Below are 19,631 nucleotides of genomic sequence, written 5' to 3'. Positions count from 1 at the left end.
CACTTGCAGCTTTTTTTTTTTTTTTTTTTTTTTTTTTTTTTTTTTTTTTTTTTTTTTTGGAGGTGAAGGGCTGGAGTTTCAGTCACCAACTTTTATTTTTCCAGGTTTTGAAAGGAGTGGGAAGGCCCCTGCTTCCCAGCCACCCTGGCCAAGGGGGCACAAACACTGTTGTTGTTTTGGTTTGCAATAAACTCCTTCTCTTCTCTCCTCTCAACTGCAATCTGGCTGGTTTGTTCCTGACTCATGACAGATGAAATGTGATCAGAGGGGCCTCCAAAATCTCACGTTAATTGAAGCTGGCAAAAAATACTAACAGTGCCCTTTTGAACTGCTGACGCAGTCCAGAATGGATTAGCCGGGGGTAGATTAACAACAGGTGGCAGCTCACGGGCTGCTGCCTCTGCCGTACAAAGAGCTGGGTGAGCGCCAGCGGGCACAGCAGCGTCCCGCCGGCCGCTCCGGGATCGCGGCCCCTCAGCTCCCCATGCTGTGGCACCACCCCTTTTACACAGCACAGTCATGCTCGGGACACCAAGCACAAGGTTCTTGAAGCCCTAGGAGAAGACACCTGGGGCTGGCACTGTTTCCCATATTCCCACAGGCAGTCACACTCCCTCCTCTCCTAGCTCCACTTTAGCAGAGGCATCCAAGCCTCACCCACCCTCTTCTCCTCTGTGGGTCTGCAGGGTTTCCCAGAGGTGCCTGCCTGCAGCCAGAAACTGCTCGGTGGGCTGTGGGGCAGACTGAGCCCTCTGAGTTTCTCTTGTCTGCACACAAAAGGAAGGGTTTGTCTGGCCCCACCAGTTCACAGGGCACAGCTCTTGTTCCACTGCAGGGAAATCTGCATTCTGTGAGGGCCTTTCTGTTTCTTGCACTCCATCAATAAACTCGGCTGCAGAACTGTTTCCTTTGGACTGCACAGACCCACCAGAACTGGGACCAGTAAGAGCTCAAGTCCATGTACCCAGATGCTGTGTGGACTGGAAAGGGCCTTTCGTGCTCAGGCAAAGCTAAGAAGGTGTCCAGCAGCTGCCAGCAACCCACCAAGACCCACAGAGCCCCTCTGGCCTTTCCATCAGTTGTCTGGGAGCATCAGCTTGCCTTAGATGGTGCATGGCTGTTTTCTATCTCACAAAGAAATGGATAATGCAGGTGCTGTTGCAAGCTTATCCATTCCTCTCACTTGTAGGAGAAAAATTCCTTCCCTCCCCAAGCACTCAAAGCCAGATTCTCCAGATGTTGGCAGAGCTCAGAGTGTTGAGAGCCTAAAGCCAGTTTCAGTAACATCCTGCTTGTATGGGTTTACATCAGAAATTGTTCCTGGCCTAAATGATGCCAAAGAACTAAAGTCTCTCTCTAAAATAGATAGTGGCAGAACCCAGATTAGAAATGTGGGTTTTCTTCTTGAAGCTGCACCTTCCTAGAGGAGTTAGAGGAGTTATTTAAAACACATGGAAAAATTTCTCTCTGGGAGATGTGGCTGCAGCTCCTAGGTTAACGCGTTCCTTCTCTGCTGGAGAATATGACTTTGAGGCAGGGCAAAGTTCGGGCAGTTTAAATGAAAAACAATTTTTTATTCCTGTAAACTAAACAGATTTGCCTTTTTTTCTTCCTCTTTTTAAAAGCTGGTTATTAACCTTTAAGCAGATGGATGTTCAATAATCTTCTCATTGGCAAGAAAGGTAACAGCCATGCAAGGTGCATCTACTTATGGCCAGCTGGAGCCCACATGTAAAGGTGTTGCATTTAATCTGAGACAAACAAGTGTTTATTATTTGCGAAAGGATCTTCCACTTTCTCTTGCTTTGCAGTTCGTAACTTACTCACAGGGCAAAGACAGATGCTCTGAGTTAGCAATCTGCTCCTTTTGCTGTAGCCTTACTGAATTCCTGGATCTGATTTTATGGTCCTTTCTCCTTAAAGCATTTTCTCTTCCCTGTTTGTATGAAGTGTGGCAAAGCAGTTATTGCTGCCATCAGTCTGCAGCTGAAGGCATCCGGCACTAACTGTGGCCAGCACCCAGCTGAGACCTGGCCCTCGCCTTCAAAGAGGAGTTTCACAAAAGAAGGACCTGTAAGTTTACAAACAGTCAGCCAAGCAGGTGAGAAACAATGGTTTTCTTGAGTGTATGGCACATATACACATGGACACCTGGGAGGGAACACAGCTGGTGGCTAGAAAAGCTCAGGTATCTTTCCAAGGCATTATGGACTTATCTCCTGGATGAGCACGACATATTCACACTGGCCAGCTGGATATCTGTAAGTGGCGCTTTGTTCAGTCAGTCCCAAGCTTTTTAGTTTTACAGGTTCCCATCACTGCACAGAATGGAGGGGAGCGGCTAAAAGAGATAAGCTTCACCCTTAAAAGCACAGGATGCAACAGAAACCACACCTCATAATGAAACATGGAAAACCTCATGTCTGCATACCCCAAGTTCTTCATGCCTTCATTGGTCAAATGGTCCAGCATTGACCTTTGTCCAGCCCCCCTCAACTGAAATTTAGGTTAAATCTAATACATGTGACTTAATAATTATGCTGGTATTTTCTTAGTCACATCTCCCCTGCACAGTCTGGTACTGAGCACTGACACAAGTTTATAGACCTAATAAAATCATAACCAAGTTGCACTGATCTCTGTCCATGGTCACTACAGAGTTGGTATGCTTGTCTGGAGCAGGAGCACTTCCTGTTTATGCAAGTAAACAGGCATTTAGCATGACTAAAGGAAATTTGAAGGACAATTACGAGATCCTTTTCCAGACAAATGAAGACAGCAAACAGGCAACCTTGCAGGAAGAACCTTTGAGCAGCACTGTTTTCAGTCGGAAAACTCCCTTCGTGCTGCTAGCTCCAAGCCAGTCCCCGTAATTGCCTCAATTGTCCCTGTTATCCTTTAATGGGAAACATAACTCACTTTCAAAGCAACCACAAGAAGCTGCAGACAGGGGAATCCTGAAGATCAGCAGAGGTGGGACTGCATTACAGCCATTTCCATCAGGCTGAAATTACACAGAGTACACCAGGAATGTCTCTAAATGGCTTCAAGCCAGGGCCTGCTGAAGCCTGCCGATTCTTAAAGTCAAGGCTAACAGTCCTCTGCCTTGGTAATGAGGAACCCAAAACTCCAAACAAACAACAATTCAGATAAAAGTGTAGCTTTTTCTGCTAAATCCCAGGCTTGGGATATTGGTGTTCAGTCCTGTTTTCTCCCACACATCTCCAAAGGGAATCTGACCACCTCCGTTTCCTTATCTGCAGCTACAAGAGGCTGATCTTACCCATGCAGAAGGACCATGAAACTCAGTTTATTGCACTTAGATACAACAGTGGCAGGCATCATAGAAAGAACTTACACCATCCTACAGGCACTCCCAACACCATGAGATATAACTTAAAAAACTACAACTCAATAGTAAAGCAAATGTATTCTACCAGAATTTTCTGCTAAGCAAATGCTATCTCTGTCACATGCCAATGTTAGCAAGAGGTTTGAAGAGACCACCTGCTCATGGGATAACCTGCAGATCCTATGGAGTATTGTGTTTGGTATTTTCTGGCAAGTTTTGATTTGCAAGTTTGGTATTTTCTGGCAAATTTCAAATTTTAGGCGAAAATTATTATTTTCAGCCTAAAACTTGAAAGGAAAAGGCAGTATAGGTGAAATACTTGCCAGGATTTGCTCTGGTCTTCTCAGCTCTTTAGGATAAGACTTGAGTTAGCAACTGGACCAATTGGAATTAGGAAATTGCTCATTTTCTAGCACAGATTTAATAAAACATAAATTTGCAGAATTTGTTTTTGTGATTCAAGTACATGGATGAGACTATCCACAACTGCAAGAACTACACATACTTCACATTTTAGTTTACAAAAGAACATGTTTTGCAGCAGTCATAGTAAAATTTAAGTATGCAAATCTTCAAAGAGAAAAATGAAAAAATTCATACTCACTATGTTTGATCGCATTTTCTCATCAGTACCATTGATTTTAGTCTTTCTTCCATGTATCATGCTTTGGTTTTGAGAGCAGCTTCCATGTAAGAGGGCTGGACAGATTTATGCAGTACCCATTAACCATTCTGAGATCTTTCCTGATCAAAAGATGCTTTACCTGTGAGAAGTACCCAACGTAGCAGACATTCGCTATGGAGGGCACTGATATCACATCTTGGAGGTATATTTAACATTAAAATTGCCCTTCTAAATCCATTTTCATGTATCTCAGTTTAGCATCTATTTAGAAGGCTCAACACTCATCAATACAGCCTAAAAGCAAAATGAGTCAGAAGTACTGAGCATCACTTAAATCCCATCTCACAATTATTTTGACATCTGTGTCTCCAAGGTCCTTGAGTTTAAAAGGCCCTTGAATGGATAATTAAGAGGGATAAACTTGTTGCTAGAGTAAAGCATATTTGAACCACACCAACGGAAGCATGATGAATGGCAGGAGGTTGCAGAGCAGGAGCTAGAAATGGCAGGACAGAGTCATTCAGAACATCAGGGCCTGAATCTTCACAGCCTGTAACAAGACAGTGGAGCTGTGAGGAAGGAAAAGCTCTTGCAATGTAGGAATAGCTAGTGATGCTAAAAATGCATCCTTAGGACTCCTCACGACTGGCAGAGCAGCCCCTGCAGCACATTCCCCCTTGCTATGCACAAGCAGCAAGGTGTGCCATGCACACACTGCCCTTCAGCAGCATGATCCACAGCTTCTGGAAACAAAAAGCTGCCACCACATTGGATTCCACAATCTCAGTGACTCAGCCAAAGATCTCTTCTCAAAAGTACAGTTATTTAACATCTGCTGTATCTCTTTGCAAAAAAAAAAAAAGGAAAAAAAGAAAGAAAAAAGATCTGTTCCATATTTCTCCAAGATAAATGCTATTGTCAAATCTTGGCAGAAAATTAGAGTAACAACTACTCTCCCCAAAAGGTGACTGGGATGCAGACCAAACTTCTGTTTTCAAGGCAACCATCAAACTCTAGTTATGGGAAAGACAAAATATTGGCAGATCTCTCTGAAGTGCATTGTGGACATTCAAGTTAACAAAGATTTATGTAGTAACAGAGCTCGTTACTGAAATTCTCCCTTCTGAATTAATTCATGTTTCCTTGTGCCACTCCAGAAGTGAAATACAATAAACACTCATTGATTTGATTTTTAATATACAATTATCAAGCTTTTTTGATATCATATATACAATGAAAAGTTAAAAATTATCTTAATTTAAAGATTGACAAAAACTCCATTGTAAATCAGACACACAATTGCATCTTATATTTACAGAATTTGCATCAAGAACATCACAATAATAAATCCAGAGAACAAGTATGTAGGCAATTTTACAATTTTTCTTTATAGTCAACTGCCCAATTTTCTCCATGGCACTAAACAGAGACAAATGGAGTTGTAAATGAGCTAGCCCTATAAAAGCAACTGTAAAAGGCCAAAGGATAAAACATAATTGTTAGGAGTCACTGGACATTTTGTGCAAGGGGAAACTACTCAGATGCTCCTGGAAAAGGACCGGTTATCTTTTTACTGACTGGAGATTAAACCTCAGCTTAGCAGGACTGGTTTGGCTGTCTACATCTAAAAATATTCAACCATGTATTTCAAATCCTCAGTGTCTTTTAAGACTCTGTGCAAAATGAACCTTTTACTGGCTTACTGAGAAAGAATCAAAAAATCACAGCAGCTTCACAACTCTGTAAGGAAGGAGTTATAACTCAGTTAAACTGCTAGGGCTTGCCAAGCTGAGATCAGCTCCAAAAGGGCAGCTAAAATTGACTACTGCAATGTTACAGCTACCTTTTTAAAGCAAACTTCTCAAGGGAAATATGCTGGTATCTCCTGATGCTCCAGCACCAGCACATAAATCAACAGGAAGAGTCAAAAAGAAGCTTCATGTTAATAAACCTGAAAGGCTGCAAAGGAGATATAATGAGTAACAAACCTTCCTCTCTCTTGTGATAGCCACTGTGCAGACAGCAGTTGTCACTGCAACAGCTATCCTTTTAGTTCCCATACCAACTCAGGAATGAAACAAAGAGTGCAGCAAAAACCATTTATTAGTAATTAAACATTCTCAGAGAGTCAGATGATACAGTTTACAGGCACATCCTAGGGAGGTTATGAAGTGAAGCATCCCCTCAAAGCTATTGTTCCAATATGATTTTTATTCACAGCACATCCACTGCATTGGGCAATAAGATAAGTCTTAGTGGGGGTGAGACAAATAGGAGCAGATGTTTCCTGTTTCTAGCCTGACTTTCATTTGGTTTCTGTCATTGCTGCGTATCCAGTTTAGGAGAGGGGGTGAACCATGATGTCTAACACTTGTCCTATTGTTTGGGGTTTGGCAAATCTGAGGAATAAGGTTGCTTGCACTGTAACAGAAAAACAGCCCATCAAGTAGGATGTGTCTGTAACCAGTAGCAACAGAGGTTTCAAAAGACAGTCACACTTATCTAGTGACAAACATTTTATCAGTAGAGCTAGAAAAGAGATTGCTTTCTCAGCCCAACTTAGGACCCTCAGTAACACTGAAGGGCAAGAGTAACAATCCAGGCAACTTTATTTCTAATTTTGCATTTAATTTTCTCATTCAGGTTCATTTCAGTATGGAGAAACAATTCAAATGCTCCTAAGAAATGTAAATCTTCTCCGAAAGGCTTCCTAAGTTGTATGTTTCAGCCTGTGGCAATGTGTCCCTTAAATTATAAGCAAAGACACAATAGTTTTTCCAACAATGGTAATTTACAGGAGTTTGTAAGTGTGCTTTAACAGTGTCTTACATGTGCCTGTACACTGAAGTTGGAACTGGGAATTTCTGCAAATAGAGGTGTTTTACAAATTAGTAGACTGCTTGCTGAAGAGGATTCAAACTTATTTCATACTTCATCCCTATGGATGGCTACAATGTAAAAGTGTAACCTGATTGCTGGTTTTATAATGAAGATAAAAAATATAAGACTAAAGACAAATGATTTTCTGTATACTACAAATAGTTCTGATAGAGAGTCAGAGTCTTTTGCATGAGTGCAGCAGAAAACCTGAGATTTACACAGGAAGTGCAACAATTGTTGTTCTGTCCTGCAGGTCCCTGCTTTGAAGGAGAGTATCCTCCTAGCTGCTGTGTCTACATCTCCATCAAAATAATTTAGAAACACAAATTGCTTTGCTCTTTAAACTAGGTGAAAACAGATTTTTGTTTGTGATGTTGTAAAAAAATAAACATTTGTATCATATTACAGACGAAAATATTTGTTACACAGTTACTTAAGACAACAGTTAAAGCTCAAAAGACAGAGGCCCATCAGCCACACAGGAAATAAACTCCTCCCAAAAGAGAACAGCTCTTCATTGCAGACAGTTGCTTTGAATGGATGGATGCTCACTAACCAGAGAGCCTGCAGCACATTTGATAGAAGAGGTCAGTCATGCCAGTCAGACCACAGAGAGCCAGATTCTGTTTTATTCTTCCAGGTGCATAGCCTCCTTTGGACAGAAGTGTGTCTTTGACATTTTTTGGAGAACCCACAAGCAGATTCAATTCTCTGTGAGCAACAGAGAAGCAGTTGCTCAGATTTCAATTACATCTTTGTGCCATGTAAAAGGAAGACAACAACACTAATTCCCATCTCTCTCAGATGCAACCCGCTCTAGCAAGTTTTGTCTTCAGGGCCTTATATTCCTCATAGCACCTTTTCAGCTGTCGTTTTCCTCACAGAGGTTTGTCTCACTCTTTACAAGCTGCCAATATTGGGAAAGCTCTTCAGTTTCTCAGGAAAGTCATCTTTGTACAGGACGGGGTCAGCACGATGCTCCACCACTTTGAGAGGCATGGTCCCAAAGACAGAGGCAAACTTATTGATGCATTCAGATCTGGTGAAAAGGAAAGCAGTATAATTAAGAACTCGAACAACTGGGCGGGCTACCAACTCCCACACCAAAATAACTGGTAGAAACCTTCCCTCTTGCACTTGGAAGTATTTCAGCCATGCTGGCTACTAATAAATAAAAAGAGAGTCTCACTGCAGAGAGAACAGAAAAGAAGCTGGTGTTCTTTGATTTATCCATTTAATCACAGAGACGAGCAAGGGGATGCTGGCAGCAGCACATGTGCACATGGAGGTCAAAGCTTCCTTTCTCCCTCCCCCTAGAATTCCAGTCATTCTTAAAGCAATGTACATGCTGTAAACCAGAACAGATTAACTGCCAACATGTCTCTTAAAGGGCCACTGTTGGGTCAATTTCGTTTATAACGAAAGTTTTGCAAAAATCAAGGCTTTGTGAAAACAGAGTTCTAAAAAAAAAAAAAGTCTGTATTTTTTCAGGCTTCTTCAGAAGCTCTATCTTTTCCCACAAAAAAAATAAACATGCCTCAAAGAATAGGCAGAGCTGATTGTACGGCAATTTAAAGGTGAAGCTGAATTAAAACTATAAAATGAAACAAACTAACTAGTTTATTTTCCTTGTCTAAATAAAGATATATTGAGCAATAAGACATCACATTAGCACAAAAAAAAAAATGGACCACAGATTACTCTTTCAGTTTTAATAACTTCAGGTGTCAGTAATGTAGAAAGGAATAGCCATGTTCTTCAAAAAACAAGCAAACAGATGTTTAACCATTACATTGCTCTTTTAACTTTTTCACTGAAGGGTGCTGTACCTGTGGAAGCAAGGCAGAGAAAACCTGGCTCATCTCACCTCAGCCAATGCTCAGCTAACATTAGCTGTCTGCTACATAAAACAGCTTTTAAGGAATTCAGATACCAAGAATCATGATAACAGTTCCCAGCACTTAACAGAGAGCTACAAGAAAACAGGTGACATTTCTTTTGCCATTCAAAAGGGAAAACAAAAAAAGAAGTGGGCACTTTGACTCAGCTACAGAGCCTGATGTGCTGCAGGCAGTGGCAGAGCAGGTCTCTCGCTCCCCAACCACTGCAGCCTCTCCCGACCCCTTCGAAGGGCTAGGGGGTCACAATGTCTCCGGGATAATTTTCCTCATCAGGACCTGGTCAATCACACCAACTGAGTGTGACAGTTCTGTGATGGGGACTGCTCAGCACTGCCCCAAACACTCTTTTGAAGTAGACGGGACAACAAGAGCAGTTTTCAAAATTATTTCCTCAACCACATAGCTGTTTCAAGCTATAATAGTCATAATTCAGACCATTTTCTGCCCTGAGAAAAGTGTCAGAAAACTACTTCATATGAAGTGATACTTGAATAAAATATTAATACAGGTAAATGCAGACGCTTCACTTTCTGCAACCTTCCCATCCTCTTGTACTTCATCCTACCTCATACCTTCCTATGTTCAGATTCAAATCATTGGGACCACAAATAAAAGAAAAGGAATTCAGAGTGTAAGAGAAAATCATGTACAGTGGGACACAACCTCTACTCCTGTGACAAGCACTATCTGCTCCAGTGTAGCACAGATCTGAAAGAGCAAAGGAACCACCAGTGAGGGCTGAAGTGAAGACCCAGGTAACTGTTCAATAATCTGCAATAACAAGGTGAACCATCAAGAGAATGAGATTTGGACCACAGGCACTGAAAGGTTCACTGCAGTAGTTTCTGCAGAGAGCAGGAAGTGAGAGTTTTCTCCAGGAGCATTAAGCAGTTTCTGTTGCTTCCACAGGATGTCCACCATGAGATATCTTAAATGCATCTGATTTTAGATAAAGTCAGACTTTCACATAATCTGTTACTTGTAAGAAATGTGGTTAACTAATCCATTATGTGTATTGGAGAAGCCTCATGGCAGGAAACCCACAAACTTCACAGGCAAGGAGGTAGATGCACTGGGAGATGTGCATGTGAGAGGTTTGCACAGCTGCTGGCCTTCACTGGTTTCTGGAATACAAGAATACTTTTAGTCTACTGGTTCAAATCCTGCCTTTGCCAGTAATGACTGAAAGACATTGTAATGGAACAGCTGCTTGGTGGCTGGTGTGAAATGAATTAGTTATCTCAGCCTACTGCCTGGTAGGCAGGTGTCCACATCAGAGCAGCCATTGTCACAACCGGAACTAAGCGGCACCCTCAGAGCAAAAGACAAAACTAAATGGATAGGGCACACAAAATTGACCTCTTCCCTCCAGAGGTTATACTCCCGAATCAAAAGTGAGGTCTTGTGACAAAATATCAAGATGCGATTCTTCTACAGCTGAACTTATTTTGGTAGCAAGTCCATTTAAGCCTGCCAGTACAATATCTTTAACCACCAGGAAACCATTTCATTGTTAAAGAAATGGCAAAAATTAAAAATGGAAGAATTAGTACGTTCCAAACACTCTGGCTGAAACAGAAGTTAGCCCTCCACAAATAAATACCAAATTCAAAGATCAGAAACAGGCTTTTTTGAAGGAAAGAAATGTCATGCACAAGCCACAAAATTTGAAAGAAAGACATTTCTTTCCAAAAATGTAATCTCTAGCACTGAACTAAATAATCTGAATTCTGAAGTCCTTGCCACTTATGGACAATGTAAACCAGAAAGGATATCTAGAGCATTAAACACTGAAAGCTAAATAGCCAAGAGAATGTAATGTCATCTCAATATGGAGGGAAGGTGTTTCTCTTAGTTGTATCAATAGTTTTTCAAACTCCAAGTAACAGGCATGTTTGCTTCCAAGTATTATTTTTTTCCTTGCTTTGCTGGCAACAATCGTGCTCAGCTCAGTAAGACATTAAGATTGTGTGAACTCAGAAATTGAGAGCCTCATTGCCTCTGGATGAACTTGGTGTTTGTTAAGATCTCTTTATCAGGTTCCTCAGTGCTATAATCCAACTAATTCTTTGGCAGGGTAGCCCTGTACCTGCAACCTTTGGCCAACTGTGACCTGGACAGTTTGCCTCTTAAGGAAATGGCTTCCTATTTTGACTCTGACAAATACTTAACGTGTCCTAAACAAAACACTGCTGTTATTGTGGCTGCAGAAGCAGCTCAGCCCTTTGCTATATCTACTGTACTGGCAGTTGCCCCCTAGATTGCATTTTATAGAATTCTCCATTTTTGAGAGCCAGATGCAAAGATGCTAAAGGCAATAAACTTCTTGCCACTTAAACACCTGTAAATACAGTGATTATGAGACCTTCCTGCAGTTTCTTCTGTGACTTGATGTAAAGGCTAACTTAGGGCAAGAAGGGAATTCTTGGTTCAAAGCTTTCTTCAGTTAATGTATTTTAATGATGGATTTTGATAACCCTGGGGATGAAAGTCTTCTATTTATCTCAAATAAATTAGACAGCAGGAAGAATAGCAAAGTTGGCTTTCCCATTATTCAGTGTATTGCTAAAATAATGGAATTTCTTAATAAGAGACAGAGTTCAACTGTACCATCTTCCTTTGTCTCTGCTGAATGGGTCAAAATGCCCAACAAAACCAGTTAGTTACATATCTTTCCTAGACAGATCTCCACAACTGACTTCTCAAACCTTTTCCATTTACAAAACCAACACGCAGTTGCTGGGCGTCTCTCTGCTATTTCTGAGCCAGAAACCTAACACTAAATGTTGTGCATGTACGTGACAACCCTGAAAAACTATTTGTTTCACAAACAGTAGGTTGATCCCTGGATATCCGGACAAGTAATTAGCTCAGATTACCTGTTTGTTATTTCTGAATGCTAAAAAGCAAGAAGTCAGGCACTTGGGGAAGCTGCAAGTAAAGCTGATAATGGCTCTTTGCCTGACACCTCAGGTATTGTCACTGTAAAGATATCAGTACAAAGTTATTCTTTTGACATTATTCTAGTGACAAGGATTCCCTGATACATGCATCTTTTTCCATTCAGCTTCTGTCCTGACTCTGAAAACAGTTAGTGGATAGATAGATAGATAGATAGATAGATAGATAGATAGATAGATAGATAGATAGATAGATAGATAGATATGAGAGCCTTACTTCTAAGTTAGAAAAATTTGCTCTAGGAGTTATCATTTATTATCCACTTTAAATTAATATCTAGCATGAAAGATTAAAAAAAATAAACCCTTTATAACACAGGACAACAAAGCATTAGGTGTAGCAAGCAGTTTCAGTATGATATTAAGGATTTTCAAAATCAAGTCTGAATATCCTAAACTGTACATCTCTCCAGATTCTCCTGCACTCAGACTCTATCTCAGCATGTACTTCTTCGGCTGGGCAAATAAAAGTATGTAGATTTGCAGTCCATCTAACACTTCCCACAGCCCAGTATTCCCCACTTTTCAAAATTACAGACTAGCAAAGCAATAGTTTAAACATGTTCTCAATAAACTGTCGATGACACTTTACCCTGAGGATACAAAAACTGCTATAGACATGGAAACATGACCTTTACCCAGCATCATAATGCACTTCAAGGCAAAGAGCAATTTTATCATCTTCTGTTTTATAGCATTTACCTTAATGAGAACCTAGTTCATAACTAAAATTCCCACATGTTCTTGTAGCACTACTACTATGACCACAGGAAAACTTAATTGGCTTGGGTAGTCCATACTGTAAGCCTGATCAGAACTGTTAGATATGGGGGACCCTTTTGTGCTTCTCTTTCAGCTAAAATTTAAGATCTACAAAACTTCCCACCCCTTTCTCAAGTATTTTCCTGCAGAGCAATTTTTACCATCTTAATGGGGTATGTTTTACTTCTGAGTTGCATACTCCTTTTTAAAATCCAGTCTTATTAAAGCCCATACAACACTTTAAATTTTCTGATTTCTGCACAGGACAGAAAAAATCACTGTTAAAATGATAACTAGTAGGATATCCATGTTATACATCTCCATGCAAATCTGAAATGGCCTGTTTTAAATGCAGGTCAGATTTTTTTGTCACCTCTTAGAATCATAAATGTTGGAAGAGACCTTTAAGATCATCAAGTGCAACTGTCTGTATCTTCTGGTAACTTCTTCCCCCTGCTTACCTACCTCATCAGTTCTGTTGTTGCAAATAATTTTTCCCCAAGTTTGCAGGAGTGATGCAACAGCCCAAGAAGCGTAAAGTGAGATGCCTTTATCATTCTTTATCTCAGGTTTGTTACACCTAATAACTAATAAATAACATTTATTGTCACATAGCCCATTTCAAACACTGAACATCTTTGCAAAATGAAGAAACTTTCCCTGATTTCACGAATTCAGATGCCAAGGCAGAGAGAATCCTAGTGTCTTGGTCAAGGCTGGAAAGCCCTTTACTATAAAGCAGAGAATGCAAATCTCACACTTACAAACTTTCAGTATTTCACTCTAAGCGCCCACTGCCTTTCCAAATGCATACTTCATTTCAAAACTAAATTTTCAGAAAAAATATAATAATGCTGCCATTGTTAAAAAATGCAACATGGAATTGTGCAGCAAATGCCCTTCACTAGTGGAAGCAATGTGCTTCACAATCCTTAGAAAGAAGATAATGTACAAATATCACTTCAATCGATTTTATTAATAATTTATATCCTTTCTGCTCTTTGCTACCAATTGTCTGATTTAAAGAAAGAATTCATACTTATTACAGTTGATATTCAACAGCAAACAGAAATGTAGTATTACTGACAGTACTGCCAACCAAGAACCCGAACTTCACATATGTGTCCTACAAGCCTTACAGCAAAGCTGCTAAAAATTGTACCCTTCTAAAGTCCTTTTTAGTAGTAGTCTGCTTCTCAGTGATACATCACCCATTGCAGGAATGACTTACGCTGATCGAATCCATGTAACATTCTTTCAAAATAAGTAGTTTATAAAAACACTATCATTTTTGATCCTGATTTAATGAGACACAGAGTAAGATTCTAGGGATCAGAACAAGGCAATCAGAGAAATAGAGAGTGGTCACTCACCTTTCCACCATGTGTGTCTGGTCCAGTGATAACCCATCAATTGCTGTGCATTCTGGACATTTGAACTTCTTTCGTGGGGTCACCTGCAGAAAGGCACGCCAGATATTATCAAATATCAACAGAAGGGACATTAATCTCCTTGCACAGAGAGCAGTGCAATACCTCTGAACATGCCTGCAGTGTAAGCTGAGCTGTCTCAAAAAGAGGGGGTGTACAAAAAAAAAGCCACTCCATTCCTCCATTCAGCTCCATCTGGCCCGGCTGACTGCAAAATTCACAGGGGCCCAATAAAAACGGCTTGGAGGGTTTTTTCTTTCTGTAACTGAAAAGAAGTGGCGATGACAAGCTCCTTAATTCCTGTTTAATGACTGTTTTCTCACTGCCAAGGTCCCTGTATAAACACCATTTGTTCTTGCAGCCATAACAGCGATGAAATATAGCTTCCCATACTTCACCGTAACGCTAATCCAACAGGCGCTCTTTTGCTCTCTCCAGTTAAGAGCTGACTGGCAAACCCTGCAAGACTCTCCGAATTGCACAGAGGTGCCAAATTACTCTGCTCTGCCCTCATGCAGCTCAGAAACGTTTTCAGCAAAAGCACACACTTTATCTTCTAAAGGCTTTTCTAGGAAATGCAGCCACCAGTCCCAGTAAATGATGATGGACAGAGGGGAGAACGGACCCTGCTAATTGAAGTAATGCCTGGTGGCCTCTAAATCTCATTCCAAGTTGACACACTTTGAAATGAATGTACGGAGTGAATGTCTAGACCTGAAAACGTGTCGAAACATGTCAGGAAATTAATTCAGGGATAAAAAAGTTCATTTAAAGCTGATCTTGCAATTAATGTTCTTGCAATTAACATTCCTATAAATCAGCTGTTGTCAGGCCACGATAGAGCGAGCTGTGGACAGTTGGCAATTTCTTTCCTCCAGCGATCTCAAATAGTTATAATATTATGTATGTGGGCATGTACATATACACACACAAATGTACAGCTGTCATTTAAATTATCTTTTTTATAGCTCATCTCTATGATGAGCTATAAAAAGCTAAATGGCTAAAATAACCATCAGAAACAACTGGTAAAAAATAATTCTCTTTTCTCAGTCAACATAAAAATTTTAACAGAAGGGCTTTTCTAACATGTAAGGAGACCAAGATACCATACTGGGGAAAATGAGAGAAAAAAGGAGGATTAAGTAACATATTGAAGCCTACTAAATAAATGTAAGTATGTATCTCATGGTTTTTAATTTTTTAAAGATAAACAGCAGGAAAGCCCCACCTTAATGACTGATTTGCCAGTGACATTTGCTACTAGAAAATTCATGGCAATATCTTCACAGTTCATATGAGCATCCACCCAATTCTTGATGTCTCCAGGCATCTTATAGGTGTAAAGATAATTGAAATACTGCAAAGAAGAGAGCGAGAAAAATAAGATAATTTTAAATATAGATATAGTAACTGCCAGACTAAATATTTCAGACGTGGAACAGCAGGCAGACAAGTGATAGTCCCTTCAGACAAGAACTACTTCAGTGGATAGAAAATAATTTTTGGGTGCTAAACTGCATAATGATTCCTTTCCTGACCACCACACAAATTTCCTTAAAACTGTTTCTCTTTTCTGAACCTCCAGGGAATGTAGCTACAAAGCTATATTCCCCTTAAAATCTCCTATGTTCTTTCAGGTCATGCAAACTGGCAGGAGTTTTTTAAGTCATAAAGGTAAGTAATGGTTTTATTTCACTGGCAGAGATAAATCAGTGATTTTTCACAGCAACTGAAAGAGGTCTAGGGAAAAGTTTGCAATTAGTTCTCCAACTGTTGTAAAGAACATAATCATAGCACCACAAAAACTGATGCAACAATGACATCAATGCATATAGATCTTTTTTAATGTACATATTGTACGTTAGTACAGTGCAAGTTGTATATTACCTTGTGATAAAAGGCTGCCCCAGTAAGCACCATTGAGACTTCATTGGTCCATTCTGATTCATATTTCCATTTGTTCATCTCATGGTCCCAAAGGTGCAGGCGACCTGGATATCCAACCAACCTGTCAGGGAACTCACGCCAGACCTGAAGAGAAAAAAATGTGACATGCTGTTAACCAGGCCTGCACAGAAAGCAAACACAACACATCTGCTTTCTGGAAGGGTAGCAAATGCAACACATCTGGAAGGGTAGAGTTTCAGTGGGGCAAAGATCACTTAAATTCTTCTAAGTCCAAAATACTTGGAACAAAAAGTTGCCAGGAAGAAGTACAAAAAAAGAATAAGCTTGCTGTGGAAGGACCCTACAATTCAGAGAAGCCATGTCCCAGAATAAAAGGCCACTAATGGACCACTAAAATAATTGTTATAGAGAAACACAAATGACTACTCAAAAAAGACTGTAACTCTAACTAAACCCAAGCATGATTAAAATGAAACTTTTGATGTTGACTTCAGTAGATACGACTACAACCTAACTACTTTCACAGCTGGCTTTGGATCTAACCAACCTGCTTCCTTTGTCAGGAACTGGCTTATATTTTAATATTTCTGGTATTCTTTAGTGGGTGCTTGGCTACATGGAAGGCCTTTGCCTTTGACTTGTTCCAGACAGCTGGATACAATCAAGATACCATCCTTGTCACTCCATACATTATTTTATAGCTGACTACAGGATCAAATACAGTAGACAAGAACAAGGAGAAGGGCATCATTAACACAACCCCAGTTCTCCACACTGCTGGCCACATTAAATAATGGACAATTTTTGCATTAGAGAAAAAGGGAGGAAGGGTTATAATTATTTAGAGGGGTCTGAATGCTACTTGTTTGCTAGGTATAATTTGTCTGCATTATTTGCAGACAAAGCGTTCAAAATTTGTACCTTGATCCAAATAACTGCTAGGCTTTTTGGAAGAATGAGTCTTGACTCTCTAACATACAGTTAGGTTACAAGAGCTATAAACAAACAGAGGCATATATAATGAAATTTTTGTATGCAAGATCAACAACAAAACAAAGTACCTCAAAAATCCCCAAGGATTCCTTCACAAATTCTTTCATATGTACAAAAGAACAAGGGAACCCTACAGTTGAATGTACAGTAAAGGAATGCTATCTGGAATTCCACCATCCTACAAATGTAACCCAAACAGCAGGTCACTTTGGCCACTTTTTATGTGTCAGTGCATTTCAGTTGGGAGGCCTAGACTATAAAGACTCTATGCAAGTATTTTGTCAAAGTAAATATGACAAAACAATCAGTTTTAAGTTACTGCTTCTGCATCTACATTTCTGTGATTTTTCATTACTATATACCTTTTCATCCATACATCTCAACACATTTTATTGCTGTCAGTTAATACAGCTTCAGAATCCCATGATGAGAGCAGCTATTATTTCAAACGTCCAGATGAGGGAACCTGCCAAAAATCATACAGGAAACAAGAATGGGAACCAGATCTTCTGACTCCTCAGCTTCTATTTTATCCAAAAATCAATCTTTCTAGACAGTTCTAGGGCACAAGTACTGAGATAGTATTTAGATATGACAACGCTCCAACACAGAGGGTTCTTGAAAGCAGAGAAAACTTGGAACTGAAGGAAGAGAATTCATAGAACACTTACCAGTTGGTGCCATGAGCTAATTAAAACAATACAGACTTCTGTCAGGCAAGCTAGCAAGGGCTTGCAATATCTATTTTGACATGATGTAGAAAACCTTAATAAAGAACAAAAAACTAAATGTATGACACTCAAAAATTTATTCCTCACTCTCCAGGACTCAAAAAATTAATGATTTAATTTTAAACTTGAATATTAAAATTTCTATCTCCCAGCTGTTGGAAGGCACTGCCACATAAGCTACTGAGGCTCAACAAAGGATTTAACAGAACACTACAGATCTGCACCGTACTGGGCTAAGAATTCTTGTAGAGGAAATGGCATGCATATTAACAGCAGCTGAAAGAAAGATTAAAGTCAGCTACTGCTTCCCACGGGAGTGCAGTGCCTTCTCAACACACAACCCTGGATTCATATCCCTTATAATTTTTGCCCTTGGTGTCATCTTCAAGAGTCCAAATGACATAAAATAAAAGCCAACTATAATGCACATTACTCATACAGATGTTCTTGTGTCAGTCTAAATACCAACTCTACCCTGCAAAAAATTTTTCTGACCTCTGAAAATTTTCAGTTCAATGCATCCAAAAAATAACTTTGGTATTTTGAACAAAGATTCCCTTTAAAATTAATGCTTTTGAAGTCAGTGGAAAAGCTTGGCTTTTTCATAATGTTCACCACTAGCTCATTCAATGGTGATTTTGGAAAGACTCCCAATGCCTCCAATCCAGCTCATTGCCCAAATCCATACATATGCTTTGTGCCAAAATTAATAAATACAACTACTGCATATAAGGAAACTTTCAGAATAAAAATAGTGGTAATGATTCTAGTACTACTCTCTATTTTGTATTACTGTCTATTTTCATGTTTGATGGTTGCCTATAATTTATTAGTCTGTTAGGAATACATTTCATTTTAGCCAGTGATCTTGTTAGCTTTCTCAGACTAAGAAGGATGGCCTGCTTTAATACAGGTAAGGGACATATCCAGGGAAAAACATACTGCCAAGTGAAGAGGAGGTATGCTTCTCTGCAGACAAGTCATGCCAAAGACTGGTAGTCAACCCTGAAGATAAATATTTTTGGATGAAGCATCTCCCAGATGAATGTCAAATAGAAGTTCTGACTTAGTAGTTTTACTGAAAGTCTTGTAAGGAAAACGAAAAGGAAATGATAGTAATTTTGTTTCCAAGTCAAGTTCCCAAGTGACATAAAACAGTATAGCTAAAACACCCTCCAGCCTCATCTCTCCAGAGCTCTTTCTGCCACACAGCCTCAACTATTCTGTGCAATTTGCTGTGCCATCAGAGCAGCAAACTCTCCATGTAGCCAGAAAGACAGGGAAGAATTTCCCTCTACAAAACATTCTCAAACATTTATGCATTAAATTCAATAGACTATATTAAGTCACATGCAGTTTCAGCAATTCAATGAACAGAAAAATAGTCAGCATTTCCAAAGCTACCATGACAACATTTTAAGAATTAAACACTGACTATTCCTTAGAAATGAAAACAAACTCAAGCCATCATACTCCTGCCTTCCACAGCCCCATCCACTCTTAATTCTTTCCTCAGAGGAATGGTTTGTGCTATTACTGAAAACATAAAGTAAAATGTAAACACAGAGTCCATTAAAAGACGCACAATGCTTTGCACACACACATTTTGTAAAATATCATCAGTTTGAAGAAGAGCTTAGAATGGGGCCAGCAACGAATAATTATTTTGCAAAGCAGAGTTATAGTACTTGTCCTACAAACAAATGCTGAAAACTAAATCTTTAAAGTCAAAATGAGCAAGGAAGAATTCCTCTGAAGAAGGCATTCCAGCTTCATGAAAATTTCAGCTTAGCAAAATATGCAATTCAACAGAGAATAGATTATTTTTAAAGAATGCCAAAGATATGAAGCACCGAAAACCAATTGTGAGACAGAAGATCATCTACCAACAGAAGGCCAAAAGTTTTCAACAGAATTAGCAATGCACCAAACTGTACATTTTATGAACAAAAACCATATCCTCAGAACAATAATCCCCATTTAGACTATTTATATAATTCGCTAATAAAAATATTTTGTCTCTGTAAGGACAAAGTGCTGCATAAGTATGGGATAAGAAATTACTTAATGCTATGACATCTGCCTT

The 19,631-nt window shown here is 39.6% G+C and overlaps 1 protein-coding gene across 2 annotated transcripts in view; it reads right to left on the bottom strand.

Annotated features, from left to right (window-relative positions):
• Positions 1-5,157: 5,157 nt before the first annotated feature.
• The window catches only part of EXT2 (exostosin glycosyltransferase 2), a 72,290-nt gene continuing 57,816 nt past the window's right edge, over positions 5,158-19,631 (bottom strand). For both annotated transcript variants that reach the window (XM_002199772.7, XM_030274129.4), the window contains 4 exons: positions 15,801-15,944; positions 15,142-15,270; positions 13,854-13,936; positions 5,158-7,896 (listed from right to left, as the gene is read on the bottom strand). In XM_002199772.7, coding sequence (XP_002199808.4) covers positions 7,758-7,896; positions 13,854-13,936; positions 15,142-15,270; positions 15,801-15,944 — 495 coding nt within the window. In that variant the 3' untranslated portion in view covers positions 5,158-7,757. The remainder of the gene's footprint in view (positions 7,897-13,853; positions 13,937-15,141; positions 15,271-15,800; positions 15,945-19,631) is intronic.

The sequence above is a fragment of the Taeniopygia guttata genome, chromosome 5, assembly GCF_048771995.1.
Source record: "Taeniopygia guttata chromosome 5, bTaeGut7.mat, whole genome shotgun sequence".
Taxonomy (NCBI): domain Eukaryota; kingdom Metazoa; phylum Chordata; class Aves; order Passeriformes; family Estrildidae; genus Taeniopygia; species Taeniopygia guttata.
The sequence above is the reverse complement of the archived record's forward strand: the minus strand, read 5'-3'. Positions and strand labels throughout refer to the sequence as shown.